Source organism: Elephas maximus, chromosome 10 (genome assembly GCF_024166365.1).
Source record: "Elephas maximus indicus isolate mEleMax1 chromosome 10, mEleMax1 primary haplotype, whole genome shotgun sequence".
Lineage (NCBI taxonomy): Eukaryota > Metazoa > Chordata > Mammalia > Proboscidea > Elephantidae > Elephas > Elephas maximus.
The window spans coordinates 86,265,571-86,284,292 of record NC_064828.1 but is presented as its reverse complement, the minus strand read 5'-3'; the positions used below and the strand labels follow the sequence as shown (position 1 = coordinate 86,284,292).

At 43.4% G+C, this 18,722-nt stretch overlaps 2 protein-coding genes across 2 annotated transcripts in view; one reads left to right on the top strand and one right to left on the bottom strand.

Annotated features, from left to right (window-relative positions):
- HEATR4 (HEAT repeat containing 4) overlaps positions 1 to 18,343 on the top strand; it is a 39,105-nt gene extending 20,762 nt beyond the window's left edge. The window contains 9 exon segments of the mRNA XM_049899420.1: positions 378 to 496; positions 1,212 to 1,392; positions 2,204 to 2,273; positions 3,085 to 3,274; positions 3,883 to 3,961; positions 4,498 to 4,657; positions 6,358 to 6,416; positions 18,075 to 18,245; positions 18,248 to 18,343. Of these exon segments, the coding sequence (XP_049755377.1) occupies positions 378 to 496; positions 1,212 to 1,392; positions 2,204 to 2,273; positions 3,085 to 3,274; positions 3,883 to 3,961; positions 4,498 to 4,657; positions 6,358 to 6,416; positions 18,075 to 18,245; positions 18,248 to 18,319 (1,101 nt within the window). The 3' untranslated portion in view covers positions 18,320 to 18,343.
- RIOX1 (ribosomal oxygenase 1) lies at positions 6,535 to 8,536 on the bottom strand. The gene has a single exon (XM_049899415.1). It carries the CDS (start codon positions 8,492 to 8,494, stop codon positions 6,536 to 6,538), a length of 1,959 nt encoding a protein of 652 aa, XP_049755372.1. The 5' UTR covers positions 8,495 to 8,536; the 3' UTR covers position 6,535.
- Positions 18,344 to 18,722: the final 379 nt, after the last annotated feature.

The following is an 18,722-nucleotide window of genomic DNA, read 5'->3' as shown; positions in this document are numbered from 1 at the left end:
TGCCTGGGACTAAGAGGTTTCCTGGGACACGGAACTTTCAGTACAAAAACGGGACAGTCTCAAGCAAACTGGGGCAAGTTGGTCACGCTATTAATATACCACTTAAATTTTTTAAGTCTCTCAGGTACAAATTAAATTGGTCCCAACACAATAGTTTATTGCATGAACTTTGGAAACAGACCTCCAGTACTCACCAGGTTAACCTTGGGCAAGTTAAGCTGAACCTCCATCTTATCATCTGTAAATCGTTACATCTGCCTCATTACACTGGGAGGATTAAGTGAACTGAGATACCACGGGTAAAAAACACTTAGCACAGTCTCAGTTATAAAATTAATGTTCAATAAATGGTAGCTAACAATTATCACTACTTGTAGGATATGAAGCATAAGCTGATTGAACTGATGTGGAGCGACTGGAATAAGAAAGTGAGACAAGCAGCTGCCCTAGCTCTGGGGCAAATGAGCCTTGGGAAAGAGGTACATGACAAGATCAGGTAAGACCACGTCTCAACATGCAGACAGAAACTTCCCTAAGAAGTGTTCAAGGCGCCTGGGATCCAGCCAGCCAGCATTTTTTGAGATTTTCTGCATGCTCAGCATAGTACTATGTCCCACTGCAGGATTATTTTTACAGAGCGAAAAAGTTAACAGCCCCTACAGAAACTATCAAAGTGGCTAGGGAAAGAAGTATTAACTGAGTACCCCACTAGGTGTTAGGCATTGTTTGAGGGAGTTCAAAAGTATGACATGATTCTAATTACACAGGCAAGATATACAAATACCTATTTTTAAGAAATTATATTAAAAATCAGAAAAAATGGCATATACCATAACTGCTACTGCAGAAAAATGGAATGCTCACTCTGGGCTAGAGGAGGAAGGTCAAGGTTCATGGTGGATGGATAAGACTGCATAGACATAGAAAAGGAGCCATTCCAGGCTGGTTGCCAGATGCAGGAATGAACAGGGCACACATGAGGGCAATGGAGAAGAGACCCTGACTGTGCCAAGGGGTACATGTTGAAACCTTCCTTTATTCATTCAGTCAACACAGCATTCGCTAGGTAATAGGGATGAAGGTAAATAAGATACTTGAGGTTGCTTAACCTAATGGGTATAAGGCTGACTAGGAAGAGGTGCGACTGGATAATGGACAGAGGGAGGGCAGATACAGAGAGGGAAAATAAAAAATCATCTTGTGTCTCATAGAGTAAAGCTGGGTCAAGGAAACTCACAGGAGCGTGTGGAAGCCCTCTCCCTGATTGGTGGGCTCAAGCTCATGACTCCCAAGCTTCTCCCAAACTTCCTCAACTGCTTCAATGATGACTTTGTGGCAGTGCGGCGGGAAGCCTGTTTGGCAGCTGGAGCACTACAGATCCGTGACAAGATGGTAAGTCAAGGAGTCATGTTTCCATCTTACCTGATGGACCTGATCTTCCCTTTGTTACGCGTAATACACTTACCATTCTGTGGGGATACTGAATGAGAGAGATCAAACCAGGATGATGAAGTGGTATATACAGGCCACATCAGTCAATTGGGACCACATTTAATTACCACTCAGCTCAGACTTCATTCTAGGGTATATCCATGTTTACCTAATTCTGTTCTCACCTCAGTTAACTAGCTTCTCATTACCTGGTTGTTGATGGGCTTTAGGACCAATCCCAGTGAATGGCGTTATAACATAAACCCAAAACCCACACCAAACCAGCTGCCATCAAGTCCATTCTGACTCATGGCGATCCCTTGTGCTGCAGAGTAGAACTGCAGCTCCATAGGGTTTTCGTGGCTGTGAACTTTTGGAAACAGACCCCCAGGGCCTTCTTCCACGGTACTTCTGGGTAGTTTGAACTACCAACCCTTCAGTTAGTAGTTGAGCACTTAACCATTTGTGCCACTCAGGTACTTTTGGGTTATAACATAACCCCTAGTTATTACTGGGAACCCTGATTGAGACGTCCAAAAGAAGCATGTATGCCACAGATGTGGGCTGAGACAAATCAATCTAGAGACCAGATAAATCAGTGATTACACAATGTGTACAGGCTGGCACGTTGGGCTCCAGCTCATCTGTCACTAGAATTGTTGGAAGGTCATTTTTCAGTTATAGCGCATATTAGAGACAAGTTTGGTCCCTGGCTCTGGCTCACTTTTGTTCTGGTCCTCCCTACTCAACACTTGACTTTTATCCATCCCAGGTGCTTGAATGCCTCCTCAATCTGATGCAGAGAGATCCTTACTGGAAAATCAAGGCCTTTGCCATTCGAGGTATTACAGTAGTGGTCCCGTTCCTCAACCTCAAATACGTTCCAATATGCTAATATAGATGATCCCCAGAAACTCTCTAGGAAGGGGGTAGGGTGTGGGGCGGGGATGATCTTAGCTTCTGATTAGTTCCTTGTACGAGAAGGGAAGGAGTTTCTTTTTAGTTAAGGATCCTGAGTCTAGGTCTATATCAAACTTGTAAAGGCAAAGGGATGGCAAGACAGTTACTGCCAACAGAATTAGGATTAAGTTCCAAGTAAGTACCCACTGTTGGATACAGCTTACTTCCCTTGGAGGTTTCAATCTTAGGACTCTATAAAAGTCAGACCAGATGCAAGTGTGACATAGATCTAAACCTTTGCCCTCTCATTTCTCCAGAATTTCTTTTTAGGAATTGTTGACATTGCTTCTCTCTTTGATAGTCCCTAGCAGAACCAGCCCTAAGTAAACCTGTGAAGTAATTGTGCCTCCCTTCCATATCACCCTTCCTTGACTAGGCTGGCATTCTGAGTTTTCTGTCCCATATCTCATTCCTAGATAAAAATGTAAATTAGTCTATGCTCACGTGCTATTGGACAAGCTGAGATGGAACACTCCCTCCTAGGTATCCTTTGGAGATAATGCTCACCTCCAACCTACCCCTAAAATTCTAATGGTGATTAACTGCCATCCAGAAAGGAGGATATTATTTGTAATACTCAATTCACCATGTGGTTGACTACACCATTTATTTACTAATAAGGCCACTTCTAGATGCTAGGATACAGCCAAGTCTTAAGTGACAGAGGACCATGCTTCCCTTCAATCCCTACAGCTTTGGGACAGATTGGCCTAGTGAGTCCCCAGCTGACAGATCTCCTGCTTTGGGCTATCCACTACGAAGAATCACCTGGTGTACGACTAGAAGCTTGCCGTAGCATACTAGCCCTTAAACTTCAGGGTGACCAGGTCAGGGACACCTTCCTAGACGTGCTGCTCCTGGAGAATCATGATGCTGTCCTAAAGTAAGTGCTGAAGCTCTGGTTCCTGCCACGGCCTCTTCTACTGCTGATTCTCCTGTCCCTGTTCACAGACTATGTCCCTGCCTTTCCAGACTGCCTGATGACAAAAGCACAGGCTCACCCATGTTATTCACCTACTTACCAACTACTGTGTAATTCAACCACCTGTCCTCTGCCCAGTGGTTTGAAGTTATCCTTTTATTCAACTAACATTTATTAAGTGCCTACCATGACAAGCCCTCCCTGTCAAAGACCAGGGTTTGAATCCCAACTGTGGCATGCACTTACTATGTGGGCCGGGGCAAGTTACTTAACCTCTCTGAGCCCATTTCTTCATGTATCAAGTGCAGACTATAGTCTACCTTATCGAGTTGTGGTGATGATTAATGAGTTATGTTCAGCAAATGGCACCTAATTAGTACCTTCAAATATATCATCTCAAAACTGCACAACATCCTTATAAGCTAAGCTTCATACTATTTTTGTAGATAAAGCTCAGCAAAACTGCACAGTTAGGATTAGAACTGAAGATTCTTGCCTATATGTCCCATTCCCATGCTTTTTTTTAAAGCTATGGAAGAACAATCTAAGAAGTCCTTCTTATCTTTCAGGGAAATTTACCAGGCAATGAAGATGCTCAATTTAGAAAATGAAGGAAACCAAGAAATGCTTCAGGAGATCAAGAACAGGGTAGATAAGTGCAAGCTGTGTTTTCAAGGGAAAATTCAGGACTTTCAAGAGTTCCTCAGACCCTTTTTTTCCCCTAAGCATATATATATACCCTTTCCTCCACTATAAAATAGCCTCTATCACCCCGGACACAGATATCATATCATTTCAAGATAGAAAACATCTGTGCAAGGTCAGGTTATAAAATCCTATTAGCAAAACAAAAATCCCGTTGGTCCTATTACGTAGCCGTCAAAATCAAGGTTATTGTATTTCTGAGATACTGTTTCCCTCCGTCCCCCTTTTCTGTCCTCCATGCCCTAAAGCCAAGTTCTTCATTCTTTTCTGCAGGCAGGCATACAGAAGGAATGGGGGATTGGGGCTGGTCCCTAGGTTTTTTTCCTTTAACTTTCCTTAATTTTTAATCTGGGTGTTTTCAAGCATTTATGTACCACCTAATACTTATAAGCATGATGCAATCAGTGGCTTTATTAGTGTTTTTGATGATTTGCAGCCTAGTGCAGGTGTTTTTTTTAACATCATTTGTTCTGATCTAGATTCAAATGCTAAGCCAAAAGGATTTGCTAACGCAGAAAATATTCAAAATCGAGGTTGTCATAGGAAAAGTGAAGGAGGAAGCAAAACGTGTTTATTCACCACCCAAAGAGGGACAAACACCACTGAAAGTCAGTACTCTTCTCCAAGAAACTTTTCAGGGTAGGTTTCCTAGGGATGAGTCCTATGCTTTGAGTTCTTTAGTAAGCCTTTCCCCGTATCTGGATGTTTGAGCACTCGGTGCCAAGCCCAATAAGACTGAAATAATCAGGAGAGGCTATTTTCTTTCTTTCTTGGCCACCACCCTCTTCGTCCTTCTGTTACTTTCCTGACCTTAAGTTTTTATTCATTTGCTATTTTATACCTTTAAAAAAATGTGGTAGCTCTATCTGACCTGATTTGAAAGTTAGTTCAAAAAAGACCATATTAGAAAACTTGAGTCTTTTAAAAACAATACCAAAAAAACTATGTATATGCTTGATTAAGCATCAAAAAAGTCCAAAAAGCTTAACCTTTAATAGTGGTTATCTCTGGAAAGTGGGGCTGAAGGGGGAGTTATCATTTTTGCTTTTATGCATGTCTATGCCCCGGAGAAGCACATCATGCTTGGTAAAGTAGAGCATCAGTGAAAAAGAGTAAGACCCTCAATGAGACTGACACGGTGGCTGCAGCAACAGGCTCAAACACAGCAACCACTGTGAGAATGGTGCAGAATCAGGCAGCGTTTCATTCTGTTGTACACAGGGTCACTCTGAGTCAGAAACAACTCGATGGCACCTAAAAACAACAAGCTTTTATAAATTAAAAAAAAAAAAAAAAAGACTGTAAGTTTCCAACCCTATGTAATTGAACCTACCAGATACAGTGATAGAATCTTAAGAGTTCCAAATACAACCTAAATGAGAGGTGGGTGGAGAAATCAAGCTGTTCCAAAATATACTTACAAAATCTGTGTGACCAGGTGTGGCAGCAGCAGCCTCAGGTCATTCAGCCAGCTACCTACCAGCCACCACCCCAAACCCTGGTCTTCAGGCTCCGAGTCCAGTGCTCAGTCTGGTACAGGTTCTTTTCCACCAACCATGAGAATATTCACTTGCCAGATTTGGGGAGGTTTCTTCCAACTGCCAGAAAAAAATGAGAGTGGAAAGTGACTTGAACATCAGCCTTCCCTCATGGTCAGCTTGCTACAAATTGAGGCCTACGACAGCAAAATAAGTGACGTGCGGCCCCTTTGGGAGCAATGCCAGCCACTGATGCAAGCAAGCACTAAACAGAAACAGAAAATACTCATGAAGCTGACCTGGCTAGTGGGTAAATTTTCTAATAGGATTGTCCTGTTTGGGGTTCAAGTAGCATTATTAAAAATGAATAAATTACCCCCAAAGTTAAAGAATTGGCCCCAATGAGTTTCTCTTCTTTAAAAATATTTGATGTGCTCCTTTTACATCCCACAACCACCCCAATTTGCTTTCCACTTTAGCCATTAGAGATTTTCCCTCTCTTCCTCCCTTTCCCACATTCCTTCAAACTATCCCACATAATGATCTAGCCTTAGAAAAGGGAAACATTCTTTGGCACTTTAATAACTTTTCTAATGTTCGTACAAACTCACAATAACAAACAGGATACTGACCCCAACCCTCCCCCCAAACTGATGAAAGAAAACTCAAATGAAGGATGCAAATTCCAAATAAAAACTTCTAATGTCTCAAGCAGAGTGACCCAGCAAGTGTTACACAGTACACTGAAGCCTGAGGGTGATGATGAGGTTGGTGCTCTGAAGTGCTCAGGGATTAAGGTTACTTCTGTGGATACAGCTCCTTTTTTTCACCTCCAACTTCTGTTCTTACTTTTGTACCTAGATGAGGTGGTTATTCCCAGAAGACCGTCTGAGGTTTGTGACATTGAAGCAGTCATAAAGGTAAATGTGAGCACACATTTCAATGAAGGTTATCAAGGTAAGAACGTAAGTTTTTAGAAGAAAGGTGGTGGTCGTAGGGGAAAACCACTATTGTCTTGTTTCCAGCAATCAACAAGAAGCTAGTTTAGGGTTAGAGGCATCTTGGTGATCAGTAGCCCCTTGTCATATAACATGGTTGCCAAGGAAAGCTGGTCCTCCACACTGTCACAGGGCAGGTCCCCCACTCTCACAAACTCTGGGTAGGAGCGGAGCAAGAGTTCCATGGCATCAGCTTGCTGGGGGTATATCTCCAAGTACTTGGGCTCTTCCAGATGATAAACACGGGAGTTTTCCACTGTGTAATACAGAAACAAATGGCCTCCTTCACCCACGAGCCGAGCTATCCCATCCTGAAGCATGTGGACTTCTGTTTCTGTAGTCAACTGGGCCCCAACGTTTACAGGCTGTCCAGCTTCCCAGCGAATTGGCAGCCCGTAAACACTCAGTGCCCTCTCCCTATCAGTCAACACAGGGGGCAGAGAATCGTGGATGAAGTCTTTGGCTCTTTGGTCAGCCACGGCATCGACAGGGGCAAAGTGTCCCAGGCGGGCTACCAAGACGCGCACCTTCTCCATGAAAGCGGTTCTTCGCGGATCCTTAGAATCGGAATGCTGTGCCCCCATGTAATCCATGAAGTCTCGAGGTAGACCCCTTCGAAACTCCACATTTTCTTCCATTGCAGCCTGCACCGCCAGAGGTAGTACGGCCTCCAGGAAGTCGCCCCAGGTATTGCGCTGGTACGTGGACAAGGTGAGGTGCAGAGAGTGCACCCCATCCTGGCATTGGGCTTGGTGAACGAAGCCCCGAGGAAAATACAGTAAATCCCCAGGTTCCAGCACAGTCTGCAGCACCGGCTCACCCAGGTCCTCCTGGCTGAAGTTGGGGCTGGATGTCAAGGCCAGCTCCTCGGTCGGGACACGGGGTCGGTAGACACGCCAGAGTTTCCTACCTTCCAGCTGCAGCACGAAAGCCTCGATATCGTCGTAGTGGGGGGCAAAGCCCTGTGAGTTGGGGGGCGTGAGGTAAATGTTGGAGCCTGCCATGCTTCCAAACTGTTCCTGGAGCACAGCCAAAAACTGCCACACGGTGGTGGAGAAAGCCTGCGGACAGAGGAGGCGCAGAGAGCAGCCGGCCTGGTACAGGGACCACGCGGCGGCGGGCAGAGCACGGCCCGGCGGGTTCAGGGTCTCGCGCCGCCCGTTGACGTAGCGCGCGGCGTCCAGGTGCTGGCCGAACTGCACATCCTCCTTGCGCAGTATAGCATCCAGGTCCGCGGTAGAGAAAAGACCCTGGTAGTAGGCGTGGTCCTGCCGCCGCACCAGCACCGCCTCCCGCTCCCATAGGCGCCGGTAGAAATGCTCTGGCGGCATGGGTGTGATGAGCCATTCGAAGAGGCGCGCAGCCCGCCGGCGGCTGTTGGGGATGCGGTTCAGCTCGGCCAGGACGCGCTGCAGCGGGGAGCCCCAGGGCAGCTCCCCACCGGTGCTATCCCCCTGCGGCCCCGACAGTGTCGCAGGGGCCACTGACGGTGGGACGGCCAAGTGCGGGGCAGCGCACAGCAGGGCCGAGGTCTCCACCACGCGGGCGGGCACCGAAGCCGGCACCAAGCGCGCCGGCGGGGTCTGCGCCTCCACCAGGCAGGCCGGCGGGGTCTGCGCCTCCACCAGAGCGCGGGGAGCCTGCAGGGAGCGGGCCGCGGGCGGGGCCTCCAGCGGCGCCGCCAGCAGCTCTGCAGACCCGAGGTGGCCGTACGACTCTCGCCGGGCCGCATCCGGAACGGCCACCGCCGCCCCATCAGACAGCGGGTCACCGGGATCGTCGACCGCCGACTCCACCCGCGAGTCCTCCGAGTCCTCGCTCGGCAGCGTCTGGGCCCTCATCGCGGCCATGCGGGACGCAACACTTCTCCGCAGCTGCCTTCGGATCTTCCTGGGCCTCAAGGGCAGGGTCAGGACCGACCCGCTGTGTGGCTGCGGCTGGCGCCGGCGCCGCAGCCGCCCTCGCCTCAGCAGCCCTGCACTAGCCCGGGGCCCATCCATGATCCAGACACTCCCGGGAACCGAGCCGGAACAAGCCAGAAAGGGGTTCACGCACGCAGCGGCTGCGGTGCACCCTGGGAAGGGGGCGCGGCCTCCAGCCACGTCTCGGCTGGCCACTCCCACCAGTCTTCTATCAGAACCTACCGGCTCCTCTTTTCAGCAAACGCAAACCTTACTTTCGTTTATTAGCGGCAATCACGGCAACCTTCATTTAAATTCATGACTTTACACTGGAGAGGCAGAATCCTTGGCAGATTAACAAGGATTCGTACAAAGAGGGCAGTTTAAAAATCAAGTTGCTCGGGACACCAAGAGAAAGTTGGCTACTTAATTTTTTCCTTCTAGTCCCTGAATACTGTTACAGATTCCTCAGAACGTCCTAATTTTGGAACGGCATGAAAAATTGTACTTCAACAAATTTGGTGAAAACTTAGAGGAAATGGACAAATTTCTAGAAATACCCTAGCTACTTAAACTGACACAAACTGAGGTAGAAAATTTGAACAGACCCATAACAAGAAAAAATTGAAGGGGTCATAAAAAAAAAAAACCCTCAGCAACAACAACAAAAAGCCCTAGCCCAGAAGGCAGAGTTGACACCAATTCTACTCAAACTATTCCAGAACATAGAAAGGAAGGAATACTCCTGAATTCATTCTATGAAGCCAGCAAACTCTGACATCAAAGCCAGGCAAAGATATCACTACTATTCACAGATGATATGATCCTATACGTAGAAAATCCTAACGATTCCACAAGAAAGCTACTGGAACTATTAGGGAGATTCAGCAAATTGGCAGGATACAAGATCAACATACAAAAATCAGTTGGATTCCTCTACATCAACAAAGAAAACTTTGAAAAGGAAATCAGGAAAACAGTACCGTTTACAATGGCCCCCCAAAAGATAAAATACTAAGGAATAAATCTAAGTAGGGATGTAAAAGACATAAAAAGAAAACTGTAGAACACTACTGCAAGAAACCAAAAGAAATCTACATAAATGGAAAACATACCATGCTCTTGGATAGGGAAACAACATAGTGAAAACGTCAATACTACCTGGAGTGATGTATAGATATAATGCAATTCCGATCCAAATCCCAAAAGCATTCTTCATTGAGATGGAAAAACTAATTACTAGCTTTATATGGAAGGGAAAGAGGCCTCGAATAAGTAAAGCATTATCAAAGTAGAAGAACAAAGTAGGAGACCTCACACTACCTGATCTCAGAAACTACAACTATGGTAGTCAAAACAGCCTGGTACTGGTACAACAACAGATACATAACCCATTGGGACAGAATGGAGAACTCAGATATAAATCCATCCACCTATGGGCAGCTGGTCTTGGACAAAAGACCAAAGTCTATTAAATGAGGAAAAGACAGTCTCTTCAACAAATGGTACTGGCGAAACTCGATATCTATCTGTAGAAAAATGAAACAGGACCCATACCTCACACCATACACAAAAAATGAACTCAAAATGGATCAAAGACCTAAATATAAAACCTAAAATGATAAAGACCATGGAGAAAAAAATAGGGACAACACTAGGGGCCCTAATTATGGCAAAAATAGAATACCAAACATAAGTAAAAATGCACACACAGCAAAAGATGAATTAGATAAATGGGACCTCCTAAAAATTAAACGGAAACCCTGGTGGCATAATGGTTAAAAGTTCACCTGCTAAACAAAAGGTCGGCAGTTAGAATCCACAGCGCGCTCCTTGGAAACCCTGTGGAGCAGTTCTACTCTGTCCTATAGGGCTGCTATGAGTCAGAATTGACTTGACGGCAATGGGAAAAATTAAACACTTATGCTTGACAAGACTTCTCCAAAAAAGTAAAAAGAGAACCTATAGATTGGGAAAAGTACACAACAATGATCTAATCTCTAGAATTTATAGAAAACGTCAACACCTCAGCAACAAAAAAGACAAACAATCCGATTTAAAAATGGGCAAAGGATATGAACTGACATTTCACCAAAGAAGACATCCAGGCTGCTAACAAACATATGAAGAAATCCTCGTAATCAGTAGCAATTAGAAAGATGCAAAACAAAACTACGATGAGATACCATCTCACCCCAACATTACTGACACTAATCAAGAAAACAGAAAATAACAAATGTTGGTGAGGTTGTGGGGAGATTGGAATTCCTATACACTGCTGGTGGGAATGTAAAATGGTACCACCACTGCGGAAGATGGTTTGGGGCTTCCTCAAAAAAGCTAAATATAGAAATACCATGTGATCCAGCAATTGCACTCCTAGGCACACACCCTAAAGAAATAAGAGCCATGACACGAATAGACATTTGCACACCCATATCCATTGCAGCGTTATTCCCAACAGCAAAAAGGTAGAAACAACCTAAGTGTCCATCAACAGATGAATGGATTAAAAAACTGTGGTACATAAACACAATGATAAAGAATATTGATGGATCTGTGAAACATCTCACAACATGGATGAATTTGGAGGACATTATGCTGAGTGCAATAAGCCAATCACAAAAGGACAAATATTGTATGAGACCACCATTATAAAGTAACAACAAAAGGTTTACACAGAGAAAAAAATATTCTTGAATGGTTACCAGGGATGGGAGGGGGAGGAAGAAAAAATTACCAAATAGATCGTAGACAATATGTAATGTGGGAGAAAGCAGCACAACATGACCAAGGCAAGAGAGAACATTGAGAGGAATGCGGGAATAAAGGGCAACTGCGGTAACTAGAATAGATAATCCTGCAACAATAGTATTAACAAACAATAATTTACAAATGGATACATAGATATAGATAGATATGTCCAGAGGTGTGGGAGGGTGTAATGGAGCACAACCACTGGCAGACACAGGTTTGGTGGTGGATATTTCTTTAAATATATGACTGTAGGTGCTCCTCATATATTAACATAGACAATAGAGCGCACAAGTGGCACAGTTAGGGAAACCTTTTAGACATAACACCTCACAGGATGAAGTTCCCACGCTTGAAGGCAAAGGACCATAGACTCTGGCAACATCTACATCGATTGGCACGACGTATTTCATAAAGACCATGTTCTACAACCTACTTTGGGGAGTAGCGTCTGGGGTCTTAAAAGCTCATGAGTGACTATCTGAGTTACAACTATTGGTCTCTTCCCTTCCTGAGCAAAGGAGAGTGAAAAAAACCAAAGATCCAAGGGAGCAACACTGAGACCAGAACTAGAGGATGCCCGGCTACCACTACTGACTGCTCTGACTGGGATCACAACAGAAGGGTCCCCACAGAGCGAGAGAAAAATGTAGAACAAGAAATCAAATTCACAAAAAAGACTGCTTACCGGTCTGACAAAAACTGGAGGAACCCCCGAAACTATGGCCCTAAAACCTGGAACTGAAGCCATTTCTGGAGACCACCTTCCTGCCAAACAACAGACAAGCCCATAAAATAAACAATTGCATTTGAGAGGAACATTCTTCTTCAAACAATCAATTACACAAGATAAAAAGGGCAAGATATACCCAAACGCAAAGATGAGAAGGCAGAAAGGGGTAGAAAATCAGGACAAAAGGAAACTCAAGGTGAAAATGGGGAGAGTGCTGACACATTGTGGGGAATGAAGCCAAGGCCATGAAACACTTTATATACAAACTATGAAATGGGAATATAATTTGCTCTGTAAACTTTCACCTAATGCACAATTAAAAACAAAAAGTTATGAACTTCTCTGCTTGGATTATTGATATCTGCCCTTCATTAGCTGTAACTCTCTCAGGAATCTTTAATCTCTTCCTCCTCTGAATCTTAAACTGACCTCTTAAATATGGGCCTCTCATTTAATAGGCAATGTGGTAGGCATAAGAGTGTAATTGTTGAGGACAACACGGTCACTATCTTTCTGTAACTATTGTGGCTTCGCACATAAAAATTACTCATCTTCATTTGGATCATTTAAGATAAATTCCCAGGAGTGGAATTCCCAGATCAAATGGCAAGATAATTTTCATGGTTGTTAATAGGTTTTACTAAATTGCCCTCCAAAAGAATCTATAACAGTGCAAGCAATTACAAGTCTATTAGGCGACATGGACTCTAGGACTTTCGTGATTCCATTTGATCTTTCAATGCTCCCTCTTTCTCAGTCCTACTCCCATCCAGACACTTGCCAAGGGTTTTAGATTTTACTCCTGCCCATATCTCACATCCATCCTTTGTTTCTATTTCTTACGTGGTCTATTATAGTGGTTCTCAATCGGGCAATTTAGCTCCCCAAGAGACATTTGGCAAAGAGACTTCATTGCGCCTGGTGGTGCAGTGGTTAAGAGCTACAGCTGCTCACCAAAAGGTCAGCAGTTCAAATCCACCAGCAGCTTCTTGGAAACCCCATGGGGCAGTTCTACTCTGTCCTATAGGGTCACTATGAGTCAGAATCGACTCGACAGCAACTTTTTTTTTTTAATGCCAATTTATACTATAGGTAAAAATCAAGGTAGATAGATATAAAATTAATTTTATCAAGTTGTGTTCCCAAATCTGTCATCACCCTACTCAAAACTCATCCATTCGCTAATGGGAGTGGAACAACTAGAACAGAAACAATGAGAATGCTGACAGAACGTGAAGAACGTAACCGATGTCACTGAACAATACATGCAGAAATTGTTGAATGGGAACCTGTTTTGCTGTGTACAATTCCATCAAAAATACAATAAAATATTATTTAAAAAAACTCATCTGTGTGCTCCACTGCCCCGTCTAAGCTCCTCAGCCACGTACTGAAAACATGTAATGTTAGAGCCTTAACAGCCACAACTTCCCTGAAGTCTACTTCTACAAGCTAGGCTATTTGCTGTTCCTTGCCTATGTTCTTCTCCATATCTTTCACTCATGCTATTCCCTTTAAATGCTATCTCCCCAATCAGCTTTTGTCAAAACTCTAATTAAGCCCATTTCACATTCCATCTCTTCCCTAAAGGCTCTAAAGATCTTCCCGATCCCAAGAGAACTTTGACCCTTTCACACAAGTTTAGCACATTCTGCCTTGTATCAGTGATTTATGTTCTTGTCATATGCCTTCCATTAAACTGTAAACTCCTTCAAGGAAAGGACTTCCTTATGCATTTTTTTAAATTCTCTCTTGCAGTTAGCACACTGCTTTTCACACAGGAAGTGTAGAGAAAATGTTCATAGGAAGCAGACCAACCAGAATTGAGTCCCTATTGCTCATTAGCTGTAGCATTAGCTCGGGCAAGTTACTCTCTCAGGCCTCAGTTATCTCATCTGTAAAATGCGGATAATAATTAAGCCTACTTATTCATAGGGTTGTTGTGAGGATAAAATAATGCATGTAAGACATTTAGCCATGGAACAGAGTAAACCAAAAACCAAACCTGTTGCTGTCGAGTCGACTGCAACTCATAGTGACCCTACAGGACAGAGTAGAACTGCCCCATAGAGTTTCCAAAGAGTGCCTGGTGGATTCGAACTGCCGACTTTTTGGTTAGCAACTGTAGTGCATAACCACTGTGCCACCAGGGTTTCCTGGAACAGAGTAGACACTTAAAAAATGGTGGCTGTAGTAATAATAATTTATTATGGAGCAAAATCCTGTGTGATGGCTTGCATGCCACTGTCCTAGTTGGGAGGAATGGGGGAGGGATAGTGCACAGAAGTTCTTGAATTGGGCAGGTGATAGCCGGAAATGCAGGTTTAAGATCATTTTTGCACGTGCCCTCTGGAGGGTTAAGTAAATCAGAGGGACCCATACCAGACAAGGCCAAGGTTATGCTGGTTGTACTCTGCACCAATGTGCCTGGCCAAGGACCATAGTTGGGGCTAAAACTAACCAGTGTTATCCCCTCAAGCCCTGGGCCCTGGTGTAGGGCCAACATGGCTGGAGGCAGGGGCAGCAGGAGCAGGAGCCTTCTTCCTAACTGACACAAAACCCATGAGTGCTGGCCAGGCCCTGATATGAGATCCCCTGGGGAAATGTTGAAGAAGAAGAAATTTGTCACTGGGAGCTTTAATTGCCTTTTCAAAGAGAGTGGTTTTCAGTAGACGGTAGACATACCCTGCCATGCTGCTGTGAGCTGGGGATGAGCTGTGCATCTCTGCCTGCAAAGTCGAGGGAATGCCGTGCACAGTAGGTTGTAGGACAGCTGTAGGTTTGTTCTTTTCACATCCGGTACAAATATTTCCTCCTCCCAGTCTTTCCGGTGACCTCATCCTTTCCTTTTTTTCAACATATTTTGTGATTTCCTCAAATAAAAAGGCCTGTTGCTATCTCTGTCCTCTAGTTTCCCTTGTGACTGGGAGGCACCTTTTAGAGCCTGACTTTATCACTTTTCCTGTGGCTCTATTCATTTCTCATTACAAAAGCAGCTATGAATAACCATTTTTAGATATATATAACTAAATGACATGGAATAATGTTCTTAATATATTATTAAACCAAAACAAACAAATGAAACTCGTTGCTGTCTAATCGATTCCAACTCAGAGCGACCCTATAGGACAGAGTAGAACTGCCGCATAGGGTTTCCAAGAAGCAGCTGGTGGATTAGAACTGCCAACCTTTTGGTTAGCAGCCAAATGCTTAACCACGGCACCACTAGGGCCCCAATATATTATTGGGTGGTCAAAAAAGCAGACCAAAAAATATTACAGTAACCCATTTGGAGGATATGTGTGTGTGTGTTGGTGTGTTTGTGTGTGTTTATCTATGTATGGGTGGATATTATGCATCCATACATCTACTGGAAAAAAGTCAGAGAGTCTTTATCTCTGGATGGTGGAATTCCAGGTGATGCTTATTTTCTTCTTTTTGCTTATTTGTATGTTCTAACTTTATACATGGAATATATATCGCTGTGCAATTAAAAAATATAGTGTTTTTTAAAACAATAAACTTCACTTTTCCTAACGAACTTGTCTCATTTTTCCTGACCTTTAATCATTGCTTGCCTTGCTTATCTGTTATTTTGAATCAATATAAATTCCCTTAAAAAAAAAAATCGAACTTGACATTCAGATTATAGATGTTAACAATTGTTCTTCACAGAAGTTGCCATAGAAAAGAGGTTGAAAAGAACAATTCCAGGTTCACATCTACATGGGATAATTTAAGGCCTATCTGGAAAGTGTCCCAAATTATCTCCCCTGCTAAATCTCACCATTAGATGGTTATTCCTTCCAATTAATCATTGCCTTTTTCACTCATTTTTTATTTAAAACTTACTGATAGAGGTGACATACTGCATCATAAGTTTCTTTAAGCAACTTTCCTTTATGAAGGAAAGATAATACAAAAAGTGATTGGAAGGGGGATGGGAGAAAAAGAAATAAGAGAAAAATTCTAGGGCAGCGATTCTCAACTAGGGGTGATTTTGTCCAGAGACAATTCTGGTTGTCACCACAATGGGGGGTGATACTGGCATCTAGTGGGAGGAGGCCAGGGATGCTGGTAAACATTCTACAATGCACAGTACAGCCCCCCAACACAAATGTCAAAAGTCTATACCAGGTTGAGAAATGCTGGAATAGACTTTTGGTTGACATTTCATCAATATCAAAATTTGAATATCTTTGACTTAATATGCTTTCTTCTTCTAGGAATCTATCCTGTAAAAAGATTCACCCATGTGTACAAAAAAAAAATATATATATATATATATACATGGATATATGTGGATGTTCATTGCTTATAATTTCAAAATAAAAAATTACTTAAATGCCTATTAATAATCAGTTGTTAAAAAAGTGACAATGGAAAGATGCCCAAAATATACGGTAAATTGAAAAAAATCAAATTACAGAACAGTATGTATGTTGTCCCATTTAAAAAAAAAAAAACCACAACCCATATGTATTTATACTGTATATAGTTTTTCTAAAACCATGTATGCTTGTGTGTGTGTGTGTTTGTGTCTATACAGTTGAGAATCTGGAAGGAGATTCAAATTAAATATCTATAAAGGTACAAAAAACTGATGACAGGGTTGCCTCTGGGGAGTGGGGTAATTGGCAAGAGAAGAGCTTCATTTTACTCATATTTTACTTTATACATTTCTGTATTATTTTGCTTAAGGCCTTAAAGACATAGGCCCTGGCTTTGGTTAAGAGCTTGGCTGCTAACCAAAGGTCGGCAGTTTGAATCCACCGGCTGTTCCTTGGAAACCCTATGGGGCAGTTCTACTCTGTGCTATAGGGTCACAATGAGTTGGAATCGACTCGACAGCAGTGGGTTTGGTTTTTGGTTTGGTTTTGGTAAAAGTGAGAGAGATTACAGTCTAATTTTGAGAGTAATGGTGCTTATTAATTTGTAAGATTATTGTACCAAATTGCATCACTCCCAGCACCCCACCAAGAACAGATCCAGATTTTGTGGGTCCTTATACAAGTAGACTGTCCCATCTTTCTCTCCCAAAATGTGTGAGTGTATAGTTTTTGATCACTTCTTTATGTTAAAGGATTTCATAATATATTCTATCCAAAACCCATTGCCATTGAGTCTATTCTGACTCATAGCGACACTATAGGGCAGAATAGAACTGCCCATTAGGGTTTCCAAGGCTGTAAATCTTTATGGAAGCCGGGTGTCACATCTTTCTCCTGAGGAGCAGCTGGTGAGTTCAAACTGCAGACATTTCAGTTAGTGGCCCAGCACTTAACCACTGCACCACCAGGGCTCCTTTCATATTCTATACACAGAATATGAACAGGTAGTTGTTAGCAGGATATGTGCACAGAGCTTGAATATACAGTCTGGAGTGTTCACGGGTATATGTGTGAGGTCCTCAGAGTATGGGATGGAGCTGGGTTGGGGAAGAGAAGGAGGGTGGACTGCAGGCCAGCTGTCCTTGTGCCACCATGTTCTGGTTCAGAATTTCAGAGTCTGAGAATTCCAAATTCAAACCCAGTCTTCTTGTCAATGTAGGTGATAGAATGTATTTTACTCAACAGTTAGCTTGATTTATAATATTTAAATATTTAGATATATGCTAAGTGGGCTTCCACTTGTACTTTTACCCCAGGCTGGGAATATACTTGGGGATGAGGAGGTAATACAGGTAATGCAGACATTAGGCATTAGAACTATCCAGGCTTATGGGGATTCTTTAACCTAGGGATAAGCTTGACCCTGGCCATCACCACATTGATTTACAGAATTGAAGGAGGAGAGTGCTGTGTCCCCAAGGCTGTTCACCCTGAGTGAATCCACCTCTTCAGCACATCCAAGGAATAAGGCCCTTTAGTCATAGCTATAAGAATTTCCCATAGTTGTTGTTGCTTCTGCATAATAATAAAGATATAGAAAACACAGGCTAACCCCTAAGGTCACCATACAGATGCCCAAGCCTTCTCGAGTGGGCAATTCAGTCCTGTTCTCCAAATTAGGATTTTGTCTAGGGTCAAGGGAGGCACGTCTTGAACTCTTAGATTCTATTTTCTTATCTAGTACAGTAGTTCATAGAGCTGTTCTGACAAACCATGGCCCAGGAGTCTTTCTTTTTTGGGTCTGTCGCTCACATGACACCACGTTTGGCATATGCACTCATGTGTCGATATTTCTCTGCAGCCTGTGAGGCCTCGCACACCAAATCCCTGGTCACAGAGTTCTGTCGTGGTCCTGAAAACAAGAGGCAGAGATCACCCACCAATTGTCAAAGATCTACGCACCATCCGGGAAAAAAGACTTGCAATGGGGCCATTTGGATTTCCAGACAGCTCTGCTCTCTAGCTGGGTAAATCTTCTCAGAGAGAACTCTTTTTTTTCACAATGTCATATCCTCCCTCCCTGGAAAAAAAACTGCTCGTTTCTAGGTTGAGCCCTTCTCTTGCTCCAAGGTCCAGGCAACAGTGTACCTGGCCACTTTCTGTCTCCTTAATTAATATTATACAGTCTCTGTGATCACTATATTTATAAAGAAAAGGCTATTTAATAGTAGACCTGATTTCCTTTATGCGCTGTTTACACAAAGGGTTAAAGAAAACTGATTTGTTACAATCACATTAAACTGAAGAAAAAAAAATAAAACTCTTTGCTGGCCAGTTGATCAGTCGGAGTTGCATAGCGACCCTACAGGACAGAGTAGAACTGCCCCATAGGGCTTCCAAGGAGCACGTGTTGGGTTAGAACTGCCAACCTTTTGGTTAGCAGCTGTAGCTCTTAACCACTATGCCACCAGGATTTCCACAATTGCGTTAGATGATAGGATATATTTTT